The 18,922-nt window shown below is 41.0% G+C and overlaps 1 protein-coding gene across 1 annotated transcript; it reads left to right on the forward strand.

Moving 5' to 3' along the window:
- The first annotated feature begins 6,763 nt into the window (after positions 1-6,763).
- On the forward strand, positions 6,764-17,172 carry LOC122925707 (synaptotagmin-4-like). The gene is made up of 5 exons (XM_044277052.1): positions 6,764-6,785; positions 8,481-9,343; positions 11,647-11,809; positions 16,181-16,347; positions 17,023-17,172. The coding sequence occupies exons 1-5, from the start codon at positions 6,764-6,766 to the stop codon at positions 17,170-17,172; spliced, it is 1,365 nt and encodes a 454-aa protein (XP_044132987.1).
- The last annotated feature ends 1,750 nt before the right edge of the window (positions 17,173-18,922 follow it).

The following is an 18,922-nucleotide window of genomic DNA, read 5'->3' on the forward strand; positions in this document are numbered from 1 at the left end:
TCCACTCCTGAAAAAACCCTTTAAGTGTTGCGCCGCAGTGATTCACAGGCCAGTTAGCTGTTCGCATGTAAAGAAGCTGGTATATATTATATAAGGGCTAGACAGAGGCTGAACCCCAGAAATAAATGCACTCTTCGAGCATTCATGATTACCAGCTTTCCCAGAATGTCCAGCTCCCTGAATATCCACGGAACGGAGCAACGGATGCGGACAGCACACGGAGTGCTGTCCGCATCTTTTGCGGCCCCATTGAAGTAAATGGGTCCGCATCCAAACCGCAAAAAGTGCAGCTCGGATGCGGACGAAAACAATGGTCATGTGCATGTAGCCTCACAAAAAGGAAGGTTCCTGAACTTCTGAAAAAGCTGGAAAATCTGTTGGGCACTTCCCTCTGCCATTGACATATGTGCAGTAAAGGAAGCCTATGTGTCCCGGCTATGCCAGTGCCTGGTAGAAAGTACCTGCTCCAAGCAACAACAGGTGGCAGCTGTGGGAGGGCAGAAGGTGGCTGTAGAGGCTCAAGCCTCTGAATATTTACACCAAAGGACCACAACTAATGTAAGGGGGGGGGGGGGCACTAGGCACTAAGAGGTAATCACTACTGTGTTGGGGCACTAAGGGAGGAATAACTATAGGGGCATAACTACAGTGAAGGGGGTACTAAGTGGGCATAATTACTCAGTGGGCCAGAGTTATATGGTAAGCAAGGGTGGTCCTAACTAGCCATGGGGGGGGGGGGATTAAAATTTTTTGCCTTTTCTAATTATGCCCCTGTTTGAGTAATTCAAAAGCATTGCAGTATGGTGGTTTGTAGATCACATTTATCTATACAGACTGGGTCTCCTGCATAAAAACTGTTCTAACAAGATGTGTCCATGCTGCCTCAGCATCCAATCAGATTCCAGATCTCATTTCTCCTGTGGGAAATAAAAGCAGTGATCTGACTGGCCAGAATTCCTCCATTTTTCATTCCCACTTGTAAGTCTCTCCCAATGTTTCTTACAGGAAGGAGCACATGTATGCCATGTTGGACCTGGCCCAGTCTGTATTATCATAGACATTTATCATAGCAGCGTGACATTTCAAACAGTATATTGTATGTTACTCAAATTAATGACTGATTTATGGAGTACAAAAAACAATTACAGTGACATTTAACGAATGGTACAATAACACATAGTCAAGCTGTAAACGGCACTGGTCTATGAACTAGAGTCACCAGTCCCAGGATATGCATTTTAAATGGTATATTATGTTTGAATTATTATGAACAGGGATGAGGCAGATAGGATACCACAGAGACCTCGTGAAGCTATTTTAGAGAATATTCGATTGTAGCGTAAAATTTTGCACATGCCATTTATGGTACAGGAAGGTTTCCAGTGAATGTAACTTTATCACACCAGTTTGTGGATCACAAAAGAACATTGACTCTATCAGAGGCAGAAACACCGAACTAGGTAGTCATTAGGTAACATACTCTACATAGGGGTATTCGATTATTATAACATTTATGCCCTAGACTTGTTTTCATTTAAGCCAGGAAACTGATATAAATGAAGAAAAATGTGCTGGTCCCGCTAGCCCTGCCCCCTTTCCCATCCTCATCTTGCCCCCTTTCCGGAAATTGGCAAGAGCAGCGTACAAACACCACTTGGGACAATATTTTGTCACAATAGTGTTTAAAAAGTCACAAACATGATAAATCTCCCCCTATGTATCAGATAATTTAGGCCCACTGTTGGATAGGTTTGGCGTTAAAGGGGTTGCGCAAGAATAATGAGGGCAAGCCATCCCACTTGGCCAGACCTATAAAGAGAAGCTTACTTATCTGTTTTCCAGCACTGGCTCCCCGCTCCTTCTCCTCCCAGCCTGCAATGCCCCGCTGGGCCCCCTTACTGAAATTATCTGGTTTGACATTGCTGCAGCCAATCACCGGCCTCAGTGGAGACCAGATCCCTTGTGTCATGTGACCATTTACCATGACATATGGTGAGACTGACCCTGCCATGGCCAGTGATTGGCTCAGGCGGTATCAAAGTGGATGTTTACAGCTAAGAAGCCAAGTGGAGCATTGCAGACCGGGAGGAGAAGGAGCAGGGAGCCTGCATCGGGAAGCAGGTAAGTACACTTCCCTTTACAGGTCTGGCCAAAACCTTAATGGTCACCCACACTAGCGATCAGTATGTAGAGTAAGGGAGACATTAAAATAAATCATTTTAATGAGGTTACCTCTTCCACTCTTGAATAGAGGAAGCTTACACCAGTTACTAACCTTGAAGAAGTGAACATACCGGGGGGAGTCAATTTGGCAAAAACATTACAGAGGGATAAGGAGACAGTTGAGCTAACCATACCTAATCCGTGGTTGTATTTCCAGGCAGCATAGCCCCAACAATTTAAAGGCTGTTTTTTGGTTGAGGGACTTGGAGTTATGGGGAGGTTGGTGGCACACCTGTCTGGCTATTCTACCCCTTTGGCCACTTTGGAGGAAGGGTTACGGGTACCAATATGATCTGGCTCCATACCATGTCATTAATGGTGAGGATATAGGAGAAATTTAAAGGCCTGTAGCCTGTTACAACTTGGGATGCGCACATGATATATTCCAGAATGTTTTGAACTTGATGATTTACACCATCTGAGAGGTAGGGTTTTTGTTATTTATGCAACAGGTCCATACTTCTGGGGTTTTCAACAGTTTTGACCAGTTTTGTGCCACATTTAATGTCACTAGGAATTTTTTTTTACAATTCTTCAACTATGCCTTGCTTTTGAAACTCAAACCAGGGAGATGACATTCCTGACTGCCCCACTACGGGAATATATTGCCCAACAGGGAGTGGTTAAAGGGAATGTGTCACATAATTCTTTTCTGCCAGGTAAAAACAAATAGTGACACATCTCCTTTCTATTCTGTTTTTCATTTCTGATTGCAGATTATTTAATTCTATTTCCTGAAAATTATTATGGGGGCTGCCACCTTCCCTGAGCTATTCTTAACAACATTTAGAGATATGCTATACAGCAGCCACCATGGACCATAGACACAATGGCAAGGAGAAGACATCATTTCTAGTCATGCTCTGTGCACAGGTCAGGAGGGAGAAGATAACCTGTGCTATCACCTACTGTGAATGGTGCATCCATATAGGTGGTATCTGTCATTGTAATTGTGTCTGTAATGATAAGCAGATAACTGCAGTAAAGAGATCTGAAAAGACCAAGAAGTGGCGCTATTATGAGGGTTGGTGGCCAGTGTTGAATTTTGGGGTTTAATATAGATACTGAAATGGAAAATTAAAACTAAAATCAGCTAAAATATGTTTAACATATACCTACAAAGATTGCATCACATAATTCACTGTAAATTATTTCATGGGCGACGTTCGGTTTCCGTTCTGAAGAACATTTTCTAGTGGAAGAAAAAGTTCCTGCATGCAGGACTTTTCTCTCTGCTATTTTTTACAATTTCCCAAACAGAGCTGCTGCTGTAGATGTGAAAGGAGCCTACGGGGGTTATTTTGTCCATCTATAGGCAGCTTCTTGTGGAGTATTTGAAAGCATTACCTCTGAGGATTAGGAATAAGTGGGAGATGGATTTTGGGAATATTACTGATGAGCCATGGAATGAGGATCTGGAGCGGACTCACTATCACTGTGCGAAGGCAAGCAAATATCTCAATTGTACCTTTTGCATATAGTCTACAAGACTCCCTGTTTAGGCCCCATTCAGACTACAGTATAGCCAACATGCCTGTTCTGCAAAACGTGAACAGTGGGTCCACAATACACGAGAACCGTCCGTGTGAACTCTGTGCTATGTTGTGGACCCATTGACTTGAATGGATCTGCGATCTGCAACATACAGCAAAAGATAGGACATGTTAACATGAAGGGCTTCCAAGTGTTTCCGTGGGCTTCCGATCTGTTCCTCCGCACTGCAAAAGATAGGAGTTGCGGATCGCGGACCTATTATAGTCAATGGGTCTGCACCGCAGCATGCAGTTCACACGGCCAGTGCCCATTGTCTGAATGTTCAAAATTGGCATCCGAGCAGACTCTTGCTGTTCCAGGTGTGGTATGGTTGAAGCACCTTTGGTACACATGGTATAGGATTGAACAAAGCCGGGTTTCTATCTGGAAGGGGATCCTTGATATTATTAAAAGGGTTTACTCTATTAATTTGGCTGCAGAGTCACAACGTTGTCTTCTTGGTATTCTAGGAATTACTGATTTGAATAGGGGTGCGGTGCTGGGTATTCACAAGATACTGTATCAAGCTTGGAAAGCTATTGATTGCAACCCTTTCTATTAACCCTGATCCTCCTACCATTCAAAAGTTTCTCTCTAGAATGAATGAGATGATTAAGCTTAAAAGGTTGGAGTACCTTAGGATAAGTTGTATATAAAAATTTGAGGCAATTTCAGGAAGATGGCTAGATACCCCATGCTTGCCGACTTGGGCCCTAGTTCCATTCAGGTTTGATGTGCAATCAAACTTTGGGAACAATTTTTGTCAATAACACCTAGGTTCTCACTGTTTGGTCTCTCTTGATCTGCAATGTCTCGTACTGTCCCTATGTGCTCTACACGTAATTACATACTACAAGAAACAAATCTTTTTCTCATGTAGCCCATAAAATTGCAATATAGCCAAGTAAATATAGTCAGAAGTAGTTGGGCTAAGACCACACACATTCATCTTCCTTGGTTACCGCAAAGGGAGAACAATCTTCTCTAATATGAGTTTTAAAAAAAGCCAAAATTTGTAACTATCTTTGCCACTCCATTATTTGGACACTATCATCAATATCAGTTGGATAATGTATATTGATCTACATTAACATTTTTAGCAAATGATCATTACAATTTCATAGAGTGTGGACTACATACATTACTTTAATTATGAAATCCATGCTGTCCAGTAGACCTGAATGGTTAAACCCATGTTGCCTTGTGGTGCAATGGTTCTAGGAGAGAAGATCTGTGTAATGCAGCATCCAAAGGAGTATGCCAGATGTATCATATAGGTCTGTACCAGCCTTGGAGCATTGTATTACAGTTCTATACATCAGGAAACTGTAATAAGCCCATATGTATGAGGTGCAATGCAATATTAGATTGAAATGTGTTTACCAGCTCCACCTGGTTTTGCAGCCTGCGACATTACGTGAAAATAATCTTGGCATTCATTATGGCTTATTTGATACAGAGAATATGCTAGGGTACCTTTTAAGAAACTCCTTACTAAAAAACACACCAATAGCTCAGACTCTTTCAGATGTCCATGCTCCAGCAATGTGATAACGACTTACTTAGGCTACTTTCAAACTAGCGTTTTTTACAGGGTTCAGCAAAAACACTTCCATTACTGATAATACAACCATCTGCATCCGTTGTATTATCTTTAACATTGCCAAGACGGATCCGTCATGAACTCCATTGAAAGTCAATGGAGAACGGATCAGTTTTCTATTGTGACAGATTGTGGCAGAGAAAACGGATCCGTCCCCATTGACTTGCATTGGGGGTCATGCCGCTCCACATCCCAGGACGGAAAGTAAACTACAACATGTTGCGGTTTGCTCTCCGGTCTGGGAACGCAACTAAAAGGAATGGAATGCATTTTGGAGCACTCCGTTCTGTTCAGTACAGTTTTGTCCCCATTGACAATGAATGGGAACAAAACGGAAGCGTTTTTTTTTCCAGTATTGAGCCTCTATGACGGATCTCAATATCAGAAAACTAAAATGCTAGTGTGAAAGTAGCCTTAAACTAGTATTAGTTTTTATTTATATAGTCCAAACATATGATGCAACAATGTGCAAATAATCTATAAACTGATCCTTGGTGAAATTCCCAGTCTATGGTGTAGTTTGCTTTTACGGGGCTGTTTACTATTATAATTTTCTATGGGTTTTGTGTAGACCAGTTGGCCTGTGTAAATACACCTATAAAGTTCTGGTCTTCAACACTTCATCATTGCTTAAAAATAATAGTTCTTTCTATTTTTTTCTATACTCTTTGCTTTTAGATTTAGCTTTCTTATCAGTAAAGCTAGAGATTGAAGTGTTATTTTTTCCATGACTGCACTCTGATACTTTGCACAGAGATAATTGTAACATGAACATTATGCACAGCGTCACATAACATACATTATTGCAGTAGTGTTTTAGGATATCCTATAGGGTAATCTTTTTCTATTTCTCAGGGGAATGTAGTGTTTGTCTCTTTCCCAGGCTCAGACTGGTCACAGGGGAACAGGCGAGTCCCCCAATGGGCCCCTAGTCTCCCACCCTCTGCATAAGTGGCACATGGCACAGTAGACTTATCCCCCCCCCTTTAGTGGGGTTAGGCCATATGTTTTCATGGTTTTAATCTATATGTCTTAATAAACTTTGTCTTATTTTTGGATGTGCGGCTTAGACATGGTATTTCTTTTCTTGGTTTAGCTTATGCTTGTTCTTATACCAGGCCTGCACTGTATTATTATTGGTGTGCCCCCCTCTGTCTAGTATTACAGTAGACTGACTGCACTACATACAGATATTCTGCATACAGAATCCTAAATAGGCTATGCGTTCATATAAAACCCTGAGTAGATTAGCAAACTACCCAGTTTATTATTATAGATCAGGCATGCTCAACCTGCGGCCCTCCAGCTGTTGTAAAACTACAACTCCCAAAATGCCCTGCTGTAGGCTGTTCGGGCATGCTGGGAGTTGTAGTTTTGCAACAGCTGGAGGGCCGCAGGTTGAGCATGCCTGTTATAGATGAATCAGGTGGGTGAGATGACTTCTAGGTATAGAGGCAGGCCAGCCAGTATTCTCTTTCATCAGGGACCTGTCTTCTCAAAGTCACTGGAGAGACCCCCATAAACAATCCTCTTTAAGCATCTTGCTGCTGTGTGAGCAGATAATATTTGCATGTAGCTTTACAGTGGACCCCCAGAGCGAATCTTACTGTTGAGCCCAAACCACCCCAGTCCGACACTGCTCTTCCCAGTAGAGTACTTGAGTAGCCATGGTGAAAGAACTACAAAAATGGGGTCATTCCACAGTTTACTGAACTTTTCCATATTGTTTTTCCTATAGGCGTCACTAAGTGAACCATTGGTGGTCAATGTATGGGAATCTTAGAAATGGTCCTCTGCTGTATCCTAGGGCATCACATTGCATACAATGTCCCCTGCCTGCAAACTAGGAGAGATACAGATGAGTGAGCATGGTCATCTATGTTCACCTATGGTTTATGTATTGTCCACTGACTATCATGAAGGGGCTGTGTACTATACACACTGTGCAGTATTCAGTATACAGATGAAGGAGGGGAGGCAGAGATAGCAGGGTATGTTTGCTTGTATAAAAACCACGGGAGGAATTTATCATGAGGGGAATATCTGAAGTCTGTTTTGATTGAATCTGAGTTGGAATAATTTGCTCCAAAATGTATCAAATGTCACACATTTATTTTAAATTTGGCGCATCTTTAGACCTAACCCTTTTGTCTAGAAATGCTACTCTAGTATTTTTTACACCACCCATCATCTAATGATGTGAATTAGTGTTTTTTTTTTTTTTACTTTTTAAAAAGATCACTGTGTTGTAAAATGTTGCATGTGAGATTTAGCGGTAAATTTGGTGACCTATGGTGTGCTACGCAAACGCATTCCAAAGCCGCTTTCAGAAGTGGAGTGAGAAATTGGTCAGGTTTTGCCAGTAAGAACACTTCTAAGTCACATTTTAAAATTTTGCAAACAAAAAAAAGTATGCAACCAGTCACAATTCAACACCAGGTATCTCCCCGGCGTCCTGTCACTGAAATAGCTACAACAATACTGCACTTGCGCTAAATTTATAAAAACCATGCCCCATTTGGTGCAGATTAGTATAGCAACTTCAATCTTAACATTGACTTCAAATACACCTACAAATGATAAATTGCCCCTAAATTTTTGTGCAAATATGTCCAAAAGGTTGCAAAGGATCTATTTTGCGACATTCTGGAGTGCAGCTAGTGATACATTTCCCACTATATAACCATAGTATTAGGTATCTAATGTCAGGTTTATTTATTTTGCACTCCAAGCTGGATTTCCACTGCCCAATCCTTTTGCTCTTGAGCAGATGTCAATGCTAAAGGAGTCTAGCAGCGGTTTCTTCCGCCTTTTATGACTAGGAACAGACACTTGCCCACATAATGTTGAGATTAATTAACTCGTCCAAGATGCTTTGTAGGTAACAAGATGTTCTAGATAGCGGTAGACTAAAATGAATGCATTATTAGGCAAGACTGCAAATGCTGCTAATTTCATACAGCGCAATATCTACAGCGCAGCATCATGACCTTGATAGGTTGTGCTGGCGGCTGAAAGTTATGAATAATACATGGGTTATAGGACGGGAAGAAATAACATAAGAGAAAACTGTTGGTATAGCTGCGTTACTTTTATATTAAATCCAAATTCTTTTTCTCAGTCCATTTGCAGGTGCTGCTAGGAGCTGGTCTGGCACTTCTATCCTTCTGCCTGCTGCTTGGCTGTGCCATCTGTTGGCATAGAAGTCGCAAGCAACAATCTTCAACCAGCACTGATGGTGGGGACAAAGGCTGTACACAGCAGTGTAACAGAGACATAGAGTTATCTGACTGCCTTGAAAAGCCTATTAATGTTGCTATTCATCAAAGTTATGAAACTGTGGACCTCACTCCTAAAGGTGGGGGCGAAGGATTGTCCCCAACTCAGCAGGGACTGAACAGCATGTCTCAGAGGAACCGTCATGTTAGAGCTTCTCTGCCCAGCCTTTACCAGCTTTCATCAAAGACTAAGCGTGCTTTAAAGCGTAGGAGCACTGTTATGGGGGGAAGTTCATTCGATGGGGATTGTGACCGGCTGATGAGGGTGCCACAATCTCGCACTGATCCCAGTGGGCTCTGTTCCATCAAGCAAAAGTCTCAGCTACTTGTCCACTTTACTTTATGTTACTCTTTGGCTGATGAAATGTTAACTGTTACAGTCACTGGTTTTTCCAATCTGCCGAAACGGTTGTATCAGAAAAGAGACTCTTTTGTCAAGGCCTACCTCCTGCCTGGATTTAGGGAGCCACACGCTGGGCAGACAATGAATTCAGATGGCATACAGATGTTCACTTTCCTTGGCTGTATGCCAGACGATTTGAAGGACAAAACCCTGAGGCTAGCAGTATATGCCCGTGACAGAAGCTCGATGAGGGAAGGCTTCATTGGGGAAGTGCTTTTTTCCTGCGCCAATTTGGACTATAACTCTCAAGCCACATCAGGCTTTACGAAAGAGTTGTCAATCAATAAAGCAAAGCTAAAGAAGGTCAGTGTCGCTCTTAGGCCTCACGCACATAGCCGTTGTTTTGGTCCGCATAACTGCGGCTCGGATGCGGACCCATTTACTTCAATGGGGCCGCAAAAGATGCGGACAGCGTTTTGCGGACAAGAATAGGCAGTTAAATGAATTGCTGTCCGTGCCGTTCCGCAAATTGCGAAATGCACACGGATGCCATCTGTGTTTTGCGGATCCGCGGTTTGCGGACCGCAAAACACACAACGGTCCTGTGCATGAGGCTTTACTGCACATTTCATAACTGAGTGTAACATTTTGTGCATAAAAAAGGCTGGAAGCATCACAAGCATCATGGGACAATTATGCTTGCTGTCAGTGACAGGTCTCCAGGTTCTAAATTTGTAAGAAATAATGTACAGTTTACTTTTTTGCTATGACTCCATCTGTAATGTCATTATAGCCAATAGGAAATTATTAGAACCCTCATCACCCCAGGTTCATCTGTCAGACTAACATAATGTAAAGAAGTATCAAAATGGCCCATTTTTTCATTGCTTTTCTTAGCCCAAAAATTTGAATAAAATGTAATCAAAAATACACACACACACACTCCAAAATGGTATCAATAAAAACTACAGATCATCCTGCAAAAATGAGCCCCCACAAAGCTCAGTAGATATAACTACAAAAAAGGTATGGAGGTCAGAATATGGTGATGTAAAAAAGGTCAGTTTTACCGCATAGGGAGCGCCGTAGGGACAAAATCTGTAAAACTGTGGAATTGCACTTTTTGTCCTATTCCACCACATTTTGAATTTTATTCCTGCATCCCACTGTATTGTATACCATATTAAATGGTGGCACTAGAAAGTACATCTTGTCCTGCAAAAAACAAGCCCTCATATGGATATTTGAATGGAAAAATAAAAAAGTTTTGGCTCCAGGAAGACGTATGAAAAATGAAAACACAAAAACCTCCAGTAACCTGAGGTTTAATCACTGACTCCTGCACTTTTTCGGCCGCTACCATTGCTGTTAGTTTCAGAAACTAATAGCAGTGAATTGTCATGTGTGCTTTCTCCAGCCCAGTGTCAAAGTCTGAAATTAACTTCCATTGACTGTTGACCACCCACCTGACAGGTCACTGCTATTGGGGACCGAAACTAATAGCAGACAAATGGGTGAGAGACTAGAACAAAAAATAAGACAGTATATGAGTCAGAAATTTGAGGCTTGCAAAGGTATAGGCCCTTTATAATTGCAATCTATATAATTCCCATAAAAATATATGACAATTTGCATGGCTCTATTAGAGCAGCGTTTGACACATTCACACAGCCAATATGCCTGGAGATTTGCTTCTGGCAGATGTTTGCTTGGCTATTTCTGTAACACCAATGGAACAGAATGGAGGCCGTTGTGCATGTATGAGGCTACCCCTACAGTCACACTCTGCCTGGATGCATTGGTCACCTCATTAGGCGGGACAGGACTCGGCATAGACTAGACACATCTAACAGACATTTATGGTATATCCTGTGGAATGTCATTTTTTTTCTGACAAATGATTACTTAAAGGGAACCTGTCACTGGGATTTTGTGTATAGAGCCGGGGACATGGGGTCTAGATGGCCGCTAGCACATCCGCAATACCCAGTCCCCATAGCTCTGTGTTCTTTTATTGTGTAAAAAAAAAACGATTTGATACATATGCAAATTAACCTGAGATGAGTCCTGTCCCTGACTCATCTCACGTACAGGACTCATCTCAGGGTAATTTGCATATGTATCAAATCGGTTTTTATACACAATAAAAGCACACAGAGCTATGGGGACTGGGTATTGCGGATGTGCTAGCGGCCATCTAGCAACCCATGTCCCCAGCTCTATACACAAAATCCCGGTGACAGGTTCCCTTTAACATTAATGCAAATAGTCTTTCATCCAAAATGTTATGCATCCCTGTCCAAGGCTAGGTCTATGTAAATATTGAAAGTATATACATTGCACAGGGCAATAATTGGGAACAAACCGTTCCATCCCGATCATTGCCTGGTCATTCACCTTCATTCACATGCAGCAATTTTCCTCTCTGGATGGGAATGAGAAATTGCTACCACCATACAGATATATTTTTGACAGCAGCACATTCCTGTTTACATAATGTATGATAACTTATGATTTCTTAAATACTATGCATAGTATATTATGTACTGTAGAGTTTATATAGCAAGATTGGAAGCATTTGCAGTACACTTTTAGAACTTGCGCAGTGATCTGAAAGTGGTAAACAACAAGTGTCTCTTTGTAACCTATTGTATATATGTTAATAGAGTTTGAGCGTTTTGGATGTTGTTTTGCCTTCCACATCCAATCTCAAGTCACCTGGACAGATATTGATCCTTCTGCAGCACCAAGTATTAGCCAATCGTATCAAGGTGATGGTACAGAAGGCAACGAACCTGAGCAAACTAACCCGTATTCCTGGAGCCCCTGGTAAGATGCCAATAATCATCAAAACCTCGTGCACAATACACATCTACTTCACATAAGAGGACCTGTCATCTCTTCTGATATGTCTGTTCTAATAGAAACTTGCATTCCCTATATAATAACAATTCTTGAACATGTTTTCGCATAGCTGTGTGTTGTGCTATTCATCTGTTAGGCCTCTTTCACACGGGCGGGTGAGATTTCCGCGCGGGTGCAATGCGTGAGGTGAATCCGGACCCATTCATTTCTATAGGGCTGTGCACACAAGCAGTGATTTTCACTCATCGCTTGTGTGTTGCGTGAAAATCGCTGCATGTTCTATATTGTGCGTTTTTCACGCAACGCAGGCCCCATAGAAGTGAATGGGGCTGCGTGAAAATTGCAAGCATCCGCAAGCAAGTGCGGATGCGGTGCGATTTTCACGCACGGTTGCTAGGAGACGATCGGGATGGGGACCCGAACATGGTTATAAGGGAAAATTATAGCATTGTGAATACAGAATGCATAGTACAATAGGGCTGGAGGGGTTAAAAAAGAAAATAAAATTTAACTTACCTTAATCCACTTGTTCGCGCAGCCGGCATTTCTTCTGTCTTCTTCTTTGAGGAATAGGACCTTTAATGACATCACTACGCTCATCACATGGTCCGTCACATGATCCATCACCATGGTAAAAGATCATGTGATAGACCATGCGATGAGCGCAGTGACGTCATCAAAGGTCCTATTCCTCAAAGAAGAAGACAGAAGAGATGCCGGCTGCGCGAGCAAGTGGATTATGGTGAGTTAAATTATTTTTTTATTTTTTTAACCCCTCCAGCCCTATTGTACTAAGCATTCTGTATTCAGAATGCTATTATTTCCCCTTATAACCATGTTATAAGGGGAAATAATACAATCTACACAACTTTGAACCCAAACCTGAACTTCTGTGAAGAAGTTCGGGTCTGGGTACCACATTCAGTTTTTTATCACACACGTGCAAAACACATTGCACCGATAAAAACTGAACAACGGAACGCAATCGCAGTGAAAACTGACTGCAATTGCGTACCTACTCGCGCGGGTTTGCCGCAATGCATCCGGACCTTATCCGGACACGCTCGTCTGCAAGGGGCCTTAGGCTTTATTTATACGAATGTGAAAACAGCCATCACATGCCATTTTCAAAACCAATTAAAGTCAATAGGGCTATTCACATGGCCATGTTTTTACCAATATCCAATGAAATTAATAGGATTGTTCTTAACAAGTGTTTAGAAGGGACCATTAAAAACTGGTACACAATGTAAAAAAGGGTATTTCAGCAATAATAAAAAAAAAATGATACTCACCTCATCCACTTGCACACATGGGCAGCCTTGCTACTCACTGGAAGCAGCAGGACCTGAGTCTCCCAGAGTGGTGACATCACATGATCACGCTGGGAGCGTTAGGTCCTGCAGCCTGCCGTGTGGAGCTAGTGTCTCCGTTCATGCAAGTGGTGAGGAGAATAATATTATGTTATTTTTTTGGGCTCAAGAAGAATAGGGGCCATTAAGGCTGGCAATGGAGCATTATTCCTAATGGGGCCATTACTCATACTGAGGGGCACTAACTGGGGCATTAATCATACTGGGGGGCTCTAAGAGGTCCATTAATCATATTGGGGACACTTTCAGGGGCATTATATATATACTATGAAGGCACTGCAGGGATTGGGATATTAAATAAAAACCCAATGAAATTCATCTGTTTTAATTACATAGTAACATAGTATATAAGGCCAAAAAAGACATCTGTCCATCCAGTTTGGCCTGTTATCCTGCAAGTTGATCCAGAGGAAGGCAAAAAAAAAAAAAGTAGAGGTAGAAGCCAATTTTCCCCACTTAAGGGGAAAAAAAATTCCTTCCCAACTCCATTCAGGCAATCAGATAACTCCCTGGATCAACGACCCCTCTCTAGTAGCTATAGACTGTAATATTATTACTCTCCAGAAATACATCCAGGCCCCTCTTGAATTCCTTTATTGTACTCACCATCACCACCTCCTCAGGCAGTGAGTTCCATAGTCTCACTGCTCTTACCGTAAAGAATCCTTTTCTATGTTTGTGTACAAACCTTCTTTCCTCCAGACTCAGATGATGTCAGTCACAGTCCTGGGGATAAATAGATGATTGGATAGATCTCTGTACTGACCCCTGATATATTTATACATAGTTATTAGATCTCCCCTCAGTCGTCTTTTTTCTAAAGTGAATAACCCTAATGTTGATAATCTTTCAGGGTACTGTAGTTGCCCCATTCCAGTTATTACTTTAGTTGTCCTCCTCTGTACCCTCTCCAGCTCTGCTATGTCTGCCTTGTTCTCAGGAGACCAGAACTGTACACAGTACTCTATGTGTGGTCTGACCAGTGATTTGTAAAGTGGTAGGACTATGTTCTTATCACGGCATCTATGCCCCTTTTAATGCAAACCATTATCTTATTGGCCTTGGCAGCAGCTGCCTGACACTGGTTTTTACAGCTTAGTTTGCTGTTCACTAAAATTCCTAGATCCTTTTCCATGTCAGTGTTACCCAGTGTTTTACCATTTAGTATGTACGGGTGACTTGCATTATTCCTACCCATGTGCATAACCTTACATTTGTCAGTGTTAAACCTCATCTGCCACTTCTCTGCCCAAGCCTCCAATCTATCCAGATCCCTCTGTAGTAGTATACTGTCCTCTTCCGTGTCAATTACTTTACACAGTTTAGTGTCATCTGCAAAAATGTAGATTTTACTGTGCAAGCTTTCTACAAGATCATTAATAAATATATTAAAGAGAATAGAGCCCAGTACTGACCCCTGAGGTACTCCACTAGTGACAGTGACCCAATCTGAGTGTGTACCGTTAATAACCACCCTCTGTTTTCTATCACTGAGCCAGTTACTTACCCACTTACAGACGTTTTCTCCCAGTCCGAGCATATTTACCATTTATATAATTGAAGAACATTTTAGGGTTAGTTTTGCTCTCTTTAGCAATAAATCTCTCGGTCTCTAGTTTGGCCGCTTTTATTTGTTTTTAACATATTCTATTTTTTTCCTTATAGTTTTTCGTGCTTCCTTGCTACCCTCCTGTTTTAGTGATTTAAATGCTTTATTTTTGTCTATTTATCCACATTGGTTTCTTCTTGTTCCATAACCTTTTATTCTCATAAGGTATGTACCTCTCACTATTAGATTTTAGGATGCTTTTAAAAATATCCCATTTTGTGGCTGTATTTTATTTTTGAGGTCTTTGTCCCAGTTAGTTAGGCCTATGGCTTCTCTTAGTTGGCAAAATTTAGCTTTTTTGAAGTTTGGTATTTTTGTTCCTCCCTGAAGAGACACTCTTTGGAATGATAATTGGAAGTTTATTACTTTATGGTCACTATTTCCCAGGTGTCCCCCAACCTGCACATCTGTTGTTCTGTCAGGCCTATTGGTTAATACTAAGTCCAGTATGGCTATCCCTCTAGTCGGGTCCTGAACCAGTTGGGAAAGGTAATTGTCTTTGGTTATTGCCAAGAACCTGTTTCCTTTATGAGAGGTACAGGTTTCAGTTTCCCAGTCTATATCTGGGTAGTTGAAGTCCCCCATAATAACCACCTCATTATGATTTGACGCCTCGTCTATCTCGTTTAGTAGTAGATTTTCTGTGGACTCTGGTATATTAGGTGGTTTATAATAAACTCCTACTAGTAATTTATTATTGTTTTTGCCTCCATGTATTTCTACGCACAGTGACTCCAAAAAGTCATAGACCGACAGAAATCAGATACACACACTGATGCAAAATGGCCGTGTGTCCCTATATCGCCTGTCACTGTCAGCACTGATTCAATGTCAGAGTGTGTTGAGACACCACCGCAACTGGTAAAACCATGGTAAGCAAGAAAGCTGCAGCACTCACCCAGAAATGTCCTTTATTGTATATGAAGCATATAAAATAAGCTGGGATGTTAATCCATTTTATATGCTTCATAAATAATAAAGGACATGTCTGGGTGAGTGCCGCGGCTTTCTCGTTTATTTGGAATTACCTACACTTACTTGATCTGTGGTTGCAGAGTACTGTCCAATGTTATATAACCCAGGAGCCACTCACCTCTGCCAGAGCTTTTACTAATTCTATCTTTTGGCATGGTTCCCTAGTTGTCAATTTATTCACAAATATCTAGGAGAAATAATGGTTGAAAGGCACAACGCAGTGTTTTAGGAACCGATGCTCCAGAATTGTTATCCCATAAGAAATATAAGCATTTACTAAAACAGACATGTCAGGACCCGAGGTGAAAGATGTTAAAATGAAGAATAAAAATATGTATTATGTTGTATCTCACTTGTATCATTCACCCCTGCTTCTAGATCATTTTGTCAGCATTCGGTTGATTCAGGAGAACCAAGTGATGGATATTAAAGAGACCCGGACAGCGTCAGGTTCCTGTCCAGTGTGGAATGCCCCATTTCTATTTGATGCCCCTGTTGAATTTGTGCAGAGTCCACACTTACACCTAGAATTTTTAGTCATGCAGGTAAGTAGTCAGATAAGAGAATATTGCAATATTGCATTTCTAAATAGACTCTTTACTTCTCCTTTTGCTGTAGTGTGAGCACGTTAGTTAGTTTAAACTCTGCAATGCAACATTAATGCAAACTGCTATTTGTGTCAATGTGTAAATGTAAGAAAACTGCACAACTTTTCTTTCTACAATAAAAATATGTATAAACTAAAATAAACTAGAATACCCCATTAAGGCTACATTCACACAAAGGCTGTTTAATCCCAGCCCTTGAAGTGCCCCCATTAGTGGACTTCAATATTATTAATGCCCCCATTAGTGGCCACCAGTATGATTAATTGGAGTAAGGTTTTATTTAACACCTAAAAGGCCATTCTTTACCTAATGTACCTGTGTTTAACAGCCACTAGACGGGAGCACTCCAGTCTAAATGGCCATTAAAAATGGTCCCATTGATTTCAAATTGGCCATGTGAATAGCCCCATAGACTTTAATCAATTCTAAAAATGGCCGTGTGTAGTGTGAATGTAGCCTAAAGGTAAAGTGAATGATTATGAATGTTGCTGTGGCTCCTCTATGTTATACAATAATTCCAGTCTTTTTCTACTTTTAGCCCAGACATATACGGTATGCTTCTGCAGCTGTCTTTACCTACAATTAATCGTGAGTTCTGTGCTTACTTTCTAGGGCCGAATGTACAATCGTGCTCGTATTCTTGGGCGTGTAGTAATTGGTGCTGGTACCTCAGAAGCTGGCATGGCTCACTGGCAGGAAATGTGTAACAAAGCACCAGTGGAGTGTTTCCAATGGCACACAATACAGTCAGATGCGTTTTAACATGTTTTATTGCCACTCTATGGAATCTAGAGATACAGGGGGAAAAAACTACCAGACTTGAAAATTGTTTGAAGAAAGTGAAGTCACTGAATTACATAATGTGTTTGTTTCGTATACTATCAGGAAAACGATGATCAAGGCATATTGTACCAATCTTCTTTTATTCATACGTTTTGGATGACATGATGGCACACAGACGCTTCTACAGGTATATAAAATTAATGTATACAAAGTAAAAAAAAAAGTAGCTACACACAAGTGCTTGAACATGTGAACATTAGACGAACTGTAGAAAATGTATATAAATAATATGCGTTTCTAAGGTAATGTCTGCTTTATGTAAGTATGCATGTAATGTAATTGGGGAGATTGAAAAAATGGCACAAGCCGAGTTCTGTATTTCATCCATGAGGATGTGCATGTCCCATTTGTTTTTCTTTTTGCTCCACATGCCTACTTTTTGCCCTCCATGCAGTGGCGTACCTCCAATAGAGGCAGTCCACTCAGCTAATATGGGGCCCATGGGTAAAATGGGCCTGCAGTGAATCAAAGACCCTGCCCCTTATTACACTCATTACTGTCCAGCTCCAGCATAGTATCCCTATCATCAGTGGAGAAAGCTAAAGGAACTGTGATGATGTCATCACAGGTCCTGTACATCTAGTAAGGGAACTGCACAGAGCATGGTGTAGTTCCCAGGTTAGATAGGAGCATTTTCCAGGACCTGTGATGACATGACCACAGGTCCTGTACATCTAGTAAAGGAACTGCACAGAGCATCATCACAGGTCCTTTAACCCCCTCAGGATAGGTCATCAATATCACATTGGCAGGGGTCCGACACCTGACACCCTTGCCGATCAGCTGGCTGAAGAGAAGATATAAATCCTTATTTATCATGTGCCACCTACTGTGTACTTTGAGGAAGACTTTCCTGCTCTATCCTTATTCTTAAGCCTTGAATGATCTAGATTCTAGGAGAATAGAAAATTATACTGTAGGCTCTGGACTTCCTTATTTAATAAAATGCTTTCACTACATATAGGGCACATCTACGCCATCTGTACAATATAAAAAATAGTGTGAAAAGTGTCTACAAGATTTAATTTTGCCTAAAGTAAACTATTTTCTATATCCTAAAGGACTGCACATGATTGTGCACCTCACTGTCATGAACTGGGTGATTCCTGTACAATCATAGTAATTTTTAAGTTCTACCAAGTCATCCAACCTTTGAAATGAAGGAGTCTAAATGGATCATCAAAATACTGTATATGAATAAAACTTGTAAGTGAAAATGCATGTTATGCATCCATACATGGGTCCTATCCATTCCATGGTTACCTGTAAATCAGTCAATATCCTCATAAATAGAAGATTTGTTGCACACATTTCTCTGATTGTCCATTTCATGTAAATGAGGCTTGCAGAAATTAATGCGCTTGCCTCCAAAATAACCCCATTCAGATGAACAGAAACTGATTTTTAGTCACAGAAATTGATGAACAAAACTGCGGTGTATGAACCCAGCTTTACTAGTTGGTATACATTTATTAAGTTATATATTTAACATTGCAAGAAAAATATTTAAGTTAACCTTTTGGTTTCATTTTTGTTACACGACAGTAAGACAGATATGTGAATTTTGCTTTAAATTCCTTTAATATTTAATTTCCAGATTTTACTTGGTATATTTGCAGACAGTTGGTCATTTAGTACAAGATTGGACATAGTCCATCAGCACAGACTT

The sequence above is a fragment of the Bufo gargarizans genome, chromosome 2 (genome assembly GCF_014858855.1).
Source record: "Bufo gargarizans isolate SCDJY-AF-19 chromosome 2, ASM1485885v1, whole genome shotgun sequence".
NCBI lineage: Eukaryota > Metazoa > Chordata > Amphibia > Anura > Bufonidae > Bufo > Bufo gargarizans.

Coding starts and splice junctions, on each gene's coding strand:
- LOC122925707 (XM_044277052.1), top strand. CDS start 6,764: ATGCCTGTTATAGATGAATCAG. Junction 11,810..16,180: donor CCGTATTCCTGGAGCCCCTG/GTAAGATGCCAA, acceptor CCCTGCTTCTAG/ATCATTTTGTCAGCATTCGG. Junction 16,348..17,022: donor TAGAATTTTTAGTCATGCAG/GTAAGTAGTCAG, acceptor CTTACTTTCTAG/GGCCGAATGTACAATCGTGC.